The sequence below is a fragment of the Melozone crissalis genome, unplaced genomic scaffold (genome assembly GCF_028551555.1).
Source record: "Melozone crissalis strain CALT ecotype California unplaced genomic scaffold, PUWL_Pcris_2 ptg000006l_1, whole genome shotgun sequence".
NCBI classification, from domain to species: domain Eukaryota; kingdom Metazoa; phylum Chordata; class Aves; order Passeriformes; family Passerellidae; genus Melozone; species Melozone crissalis.
The window spans coordinates 16,988,965-16,995,090 of NW_026535784.1; the positions used below are offsets into that span (position 1 = coordinate 16,988,965).

The following is a 6,126-nucleotide window of genomic DNA, read 5'->3' on the forward strand; positions in this document are numbered from 1 at the left end:
GGCAACCATTTTGAGCTCTGGACTTCAGGCACCTTCTCAGGATCCTTAATTTTCTTTCACATGAACCAATTTTAGAGAAAATCTCCTTTGAAAAAACTGTATAAATTATGTGATTAAAGCAGCTCTGCAAACTATCCAGCAGCTGAAGCACTCTTCCACATGACTATACTAAACTGCTCCAGATTTTATTCTGCTGAGAAAAACTCACTATAATATTTCAAGTTGTATTTCAAAATCCATTCAAATTCATTTGCAATTTGCTATTTCAAGAGATTTGCAATAAGATAAATTGAATTTTGACTACAGTTAGGAAGCAACACAGATAAGCTGGAAACAAGATTGTGTAACAAAAATTAAACACACAATGAATGGAAATTGTATTTATTATCTCACTAAGAAAAAAAAGATGAAACTCCATTAGAAAGATGCTTAATCTGTTTCCTCATACAAGTTTTCATCAGCTTTTGGCAGGTTAATGCTAATGGCTGCCCTGAGGTTGGCCCAGAATAGGGCGCGCTTGCTCCTCTCCTTCGGCCACTCCATGTAGGTGCGCTTTGCCATGAGAGCTTTCAGCTTGTGATACCTGGCAGGGATAAGGTACGGAGGGATGGGCTCCAGTAAAATGAGGATTAGGCTGTTGGAATTCTCACTGAATAACTTGTGATGGGCAAAGTACAGCTCATAGTGGCACCACTCACTCTGCACAAAGTTGGGAGACAACACAAAGATGGACCTGTAGCTCTTCTCAATGCAGTTAATGATGTTCTCCACAATGCTCTTGCCGGGGATAAAGTTTCTCTCGTGCTGGCACAGCTGCACGCTGCCCTCCCCCCTCTCCAGGTTCGGGATCAGCTCGTTCTTCACCCACAGCGAATCGCGCTCGCTGTAGGAAATGAACGCGTGGAATTGCAGAATGGCCTCCTGATCTGCGGGGGGGTTGTGCCAAGCTCTGCGCTTCGTCTGCGTCCACTGCCACGTCATCCGCACGTACCACGGCACATCCAGGCAGATGCACAGGAAGGCCACCGCAGCCACCAGCAGCAGCGTCAGCAGCAGAGCTGTCACCAGCAGCAGCGTCGTGTTGCAAGCCAGCGGGCTCAGGTGGAAGTCCTTGAGCTCCGTCCCTCGCAAGCCCTCTGGGTACTCGCACACGTAGGCCGCCGGCCAGCCAAACAGCTTCCCCCCGGAGCGCCTCTCCAGCCGGATAAAGGCCTGCAGCTCACAGGAACACTGGAACGGGTTGTGCCCGGCCTGCAGCTCCCTGACCCTCGGGCAGCTCTGGAAGAAGTCAGCAGATGGGGTGAGGATCGAATTCATCTCCACGTTCAGGAACTGCAGGGACTTGAAGCCGCCGCAGCCCGGCAGGTCGGCCAGCCTGTTCGATGCCAGGTTCAGCTCCTCCAAGGATTTCAGCTCCGCCACCCCGCTGGGGACATTGCTGATCTGATTGTTTCGTAGGCTGAGTTTTTGGACGTTGGCTGGCAAGCACTCAAACACAGCATCCACCAACTGATTGGAGGACAGGTCCAGCTCTGCCAGAGACTCGGCCCACTGGCACTGCACGCCAGCTCCATCGTGGCGCAGCAGGTTGTTGCTCATGTCCAGGTATGTCAGGGATTTCATACGGCTCGTCATGAAGCTTACTTTGCGAAGGCTCTCAAATTTATTCTTCTGCAAGATTAATGTCTCCAGCTGAGCTAGGTTGTCACATTTTTGAAAAAGAAAATCTGTTAAATCATTCTTTAAAAAATTTAGGTATCTAAAGGAACTCTTACGTGAAGGACAAAGCATATGAATCATCTCTGAATCAGCTATTGTCATGTCTCTAATATTCATGTCTGCAAATATTTCGTATAGGTCATCCTGTGAAAAGTACATGTCTGTGATTTTAATTTTCTTCATTGTCAATGCTTTCATGGAAGTACCTGAATAATCAAAGTTATAATGTTCAATGTCTGACATCTGTGTTACATTGTTAATATTGAAGTATTCAACGGATGAGTGCCATACAGTCTGAAACATTTCCATGAGATCATTCCAGTTCACTGACACATTTGTCAGTGTTAGATTTTGTAACTTGGATCCTTGTCTGAAATTAGATAATAAAGCTATCAACCTTTTTACATTTTCTTGTTTGATTTCTGACAGGGACAGGCTTTCTGTAGTATTTTGTATCACAACCCAATCACCATCAGTTTCGGACTGATGACTCTTTGTATACAGGAGTGGCAGGCTCGTGATTTTTTGGTTAGAAACATCTTCTGGAAAATTGTTAGAAACAGATGTAAAGAGTTCATCTTCCACAGACAGGCTGACATGGTTCCAAAAAGTTAATGCAAACAGACACTTGTACAGAAAAACGTTTCTGAGAAAGCTCGTATTTAGTGTCATACTGTTTTCTCTTTCCTTGCAGGCGCTCAATACTTAACTGTCCATTTTTGTTCCAATCCTGTGGAAATTAAAGAAACACAAGCAAAAAACAGATTGTATTATTAAGTAGCTGTGCAGGAACCATCAGAGAGAGAGATTTTTCTAAGGTTCCAATTTCTCGTTTTTCCATTTGATTCAAAAAGCAATTATTTTCTACAATCATTCAGGAGAGACATTCTTTATTAACAGACCACTGAAATTTTTATTTGGCAAATAAGGTATATTTAACAAATAATGAATCAGGTTTTTACAAACCATGTCTGATTTCATAGGTGTCCAAAATTTGCTGCTTTCTTACAGAATTTCTGTTGTGATACAGTGCATTATGAATGCTTCCTAAACTGTGTATTAGAAAGTACAATAATTGGCATCAACACATCATCCTCTCCTCAGGTTCCCTCTTAAGTGATGTGAACTGGGCTCAGAGACATTATTTTAAAATGGACTTTTGACAGTAACACTTGAGCTGAAACATAGCATGGAGGTTTAAGAGCCTGAATCAAAAGCTGAGTGTCTTTAGATAGCTGAGACTGGATCATCAGTGCTTCTTTTAACTAGGGAAATGATGGTGAGGGTAGAATGATCTATATTTATGCCTTGGGAAAGCCCACAGAAGGGTTCACTTCTTGTCTGAGCTTAAACATTTCCTGAATTTAGACTCTGAAAGTGGGGTGGTCACATTTGGTCTGACAAGTGTACAAAGAGAACACCAGACACACACTGGGAATATTTGCAGGCTACACAAAAATATACACGAAAATAGATGTAGAACCTCTGTACACAAAATCCAGCCCTGATCTAAGGACACTGACCTCAAACATCTCTGTTGTGAAAGAGAGGTTTATTTAAACAGACTTTAAAGGGAAAAATCATAACTGTGTCCTTGCTTTGGTTTTCCTGATAAGGAGTCACTTTTTCTTTCTGAATGTAGGAATTTAGGAGAGCCAGCCTCCCTTTGTTTAAATCAGCCATTGAGAATATTGTCTTAAATCTCCTTTTCGCTATTGCATAAATCCATTATACTGCTCCTCTAAAAGAGGAACTGGTAAGAACTTGGTTAACAATTTTACATGTGTAAATCTTATTTAAAGCTGTTTTCCAGATTTCTAATATCTTTTTATTTCCTCTTCTTTCCCCTTCCCTCCCATTAATTTTAAATCATAATGTTGCCTGAGGTTTCCCACAGTACTTTTTAATGACTGCAGTGGCCTTTAACTTTCCCTTGATATTGAAGGGGTTAACTTGTGATTTTATTTTCTAATGACTCTACAATGAGACAGTAGCTACCACCTGAGAGACTGATTTACAACTTCAAGGACTACATTCACTGTGCCATTAACTATTCCATAAGCTTTCTCAGAATTACCAGGGCAAAATACATGTTCTACTTCATCTAACAAAAAAACAAACTAACAAATAAACAAAAAACAAACAAAAACCACACAAAAAAAAATCCACTGAGTTCTTTAGTAAAGAATGCATGAAACTAAGCTTGGAAATCATCTAGAAATAGTGGGGCAATATGGCAAAACCTTTCCAGCCTTTTTCCAAATTCTCATTTGGAAAAATTATACGCATCACAGCCCCGAAAATGCATTTGGGCATATTCAGTTCTGTTCTTCTGATTGTTTGGGCAACTTTACTAATGTGTTTATAATTAACCAAAATACATAGCTTCAAGAGAAAACTGAAAAAAATCTATCTTTAAATCATTATTCCTTCTTCAGATAAAATTTCAGTAATATCCATGGACCAGATGAAAAAAGGATAGGATTCTTCTAACGTGTTTTATTTTCTTTCTCTTTCATATATGCTAGCATTCAGTCAAATTATTTATGAGTACCTTCGAAATTTCTTTGGAATATAATATGAAGCAACAAAAGTAAAAACTTTTATAACATATAACCTGTGATTTGGAGGCTAATACTGTAGAAATTATCCTTCATAGTCATATCACTTTTAATTCATAAGTATCCTCATGTCTTCAAACGTGATAAAAAAAGCTTAATCAAGAAAAGCAATCCAGAAGGCTAGGCAAGCCAAGAGCATGGCAAGAAAGTGTCTGTTGTTTAAAGAGCAGGGGGAGAGAAAAAAAATGAGGTTTTAAGAGTTTTTCCAACATAAAACTGGTAGAAACTGACTAAACTTCCATATAAGAAATAAAGAGAATACATATAGCCGAGACAATTCAGTATTAAGACATGCACTTCACAGGTTACCAACATAGCAAAAAACTAATGCTACAAAAATGCCTTTCACAAGGATGAAACACACGCTCAGGTTAGACCCAGTTCCTGAACTGTAGAAAACTCAGGAAAAACTACTGCCATCACTCTGCCCCCCTTAACTATAGGTGTAGTGCTAATAATGAGAGACTGCTGCTTGGACAGGTTTTTTGGATAAGTATTCCGAACACAAGCAACCTCACCATCGTTCCTTACCCATACACTTGGAAAGAACATCGTACACTTGCTACAAAAAACAAGGCTCATTTTCAAATAAGATACAGAATATAAAACAATTACAGCTAACTAGCAACAGCACAAAGTCAACAAAATTGAAACTTTTCTCACCAGAAATCCCTGCTGTCCGAAAAAGCAGAAAATGTTCTCAGGAAAACTATAAAAAAAAAGAAACTTCCTGTAACTCTATCCTACTGAGTAACAATACTTAGGAACACCCAAATTTTTATATACATGTTTGTGCCATCTACTGACAGCTTGTGAAATGGCATTTGCTTTTCTCTGGATGTATTTTTCACATACAACATTATTGTAATATCTCCACTATTCTATTATTATTGAACTTTGTTTTTATGCTTTGCAATATATTAAACAGGAGAAATATGAATCTTTTTACTACTTTCTACCTTCATTAAATTAATATGAAAATAAGTACTTCTTTTGAATAAGTCTCTATGCATTACTGTAATTTTTTGTCCATTTTGCTGCACCAATTTAGTTGCCAGACTCTTATCAAGGCTGGTTTATAAAAGTACCATTTGTCTTATTTTAATTTCCATTTAATAGGAATGGAATAATAATCTCTCTCCTACTCCAGCAGTGTTGTCATTGGGTTAAACAGTGAACATGGAAACACTTGAGTGGAATTTGGTTTGGATTTTTTTCTTTAATTAAAACAGAGTGGTGACTTTGGCACTGAAAGCCCAAACATAGGGTTATTGTCCTGGCAAAGATATAAACCAGTCTCTCTTTATTTCTGTATAATGTTGGTCAGAAATTCCATCATAGCTGAGATCTAAATACAGAACTGCCACACTGTAACCTACCTTTCTGGGTTAGCATATCATTACACATTCATTATTTAATATTTCAATGATTCAGGAAGCAGAGGAAATAATCTAAGAAATTACTTTTTCACTTTAAGTCTTATTCTGTAGATTATATTTAATTTCTCAGCCTCAGGTGAAAAGAGGTCATCCAAAAATGAAATTGAAAGATAGGACAGGTAGTAAGCAACAGAATATGGAAAATTCATTGCTATACTGCTGATGAGCCTTACAGTAGTACTGTATGATTTCATGTGACCTCTTGGAGTAGCTCTCCTGAGTGGCTCACAATGTGCTGGGTTTGCCTCCTGTGTCAAAAGTAACTTATCTCGCTGGCAGACTAGTGATAGAAATGGTGCTGTGTTGCCTTTCACCACTGTAAAGGCCATGCTTCGCTTTAAAATGAG

The 6,126-nt window shown here is 39.0% G+C and overlaps 1 protein-coding gene across 1 annotated transcript; it reads right to left on the bottom strand.

Moving 5' to 3' along the window:
• Nucleotides 1–429: 429 nt before the first annotated feature.
• LOC128949185 (toll-like receptor 1) lies at nt 430–5,036 on the bottom strand. Its single transcript, XM_054294035.1, has 2 exons — nt 5,004–5,036; nt 430–2,449 (listed from the first exon to the last, which is right to left on the bottom strand). The coding sequence occupies exon 2, from the start codon at nt 2,389–2,391 to the stop codon at nt 430–432; it is 1,962 nt and encodes a 653-aa protein (XP_054150010.1). The 5' UTR covers nt 2,392–2,449; nt 5,004–5,036.
• Nucleotides 5,037–6,126: the final 1,090 nt, after the last annotated feature.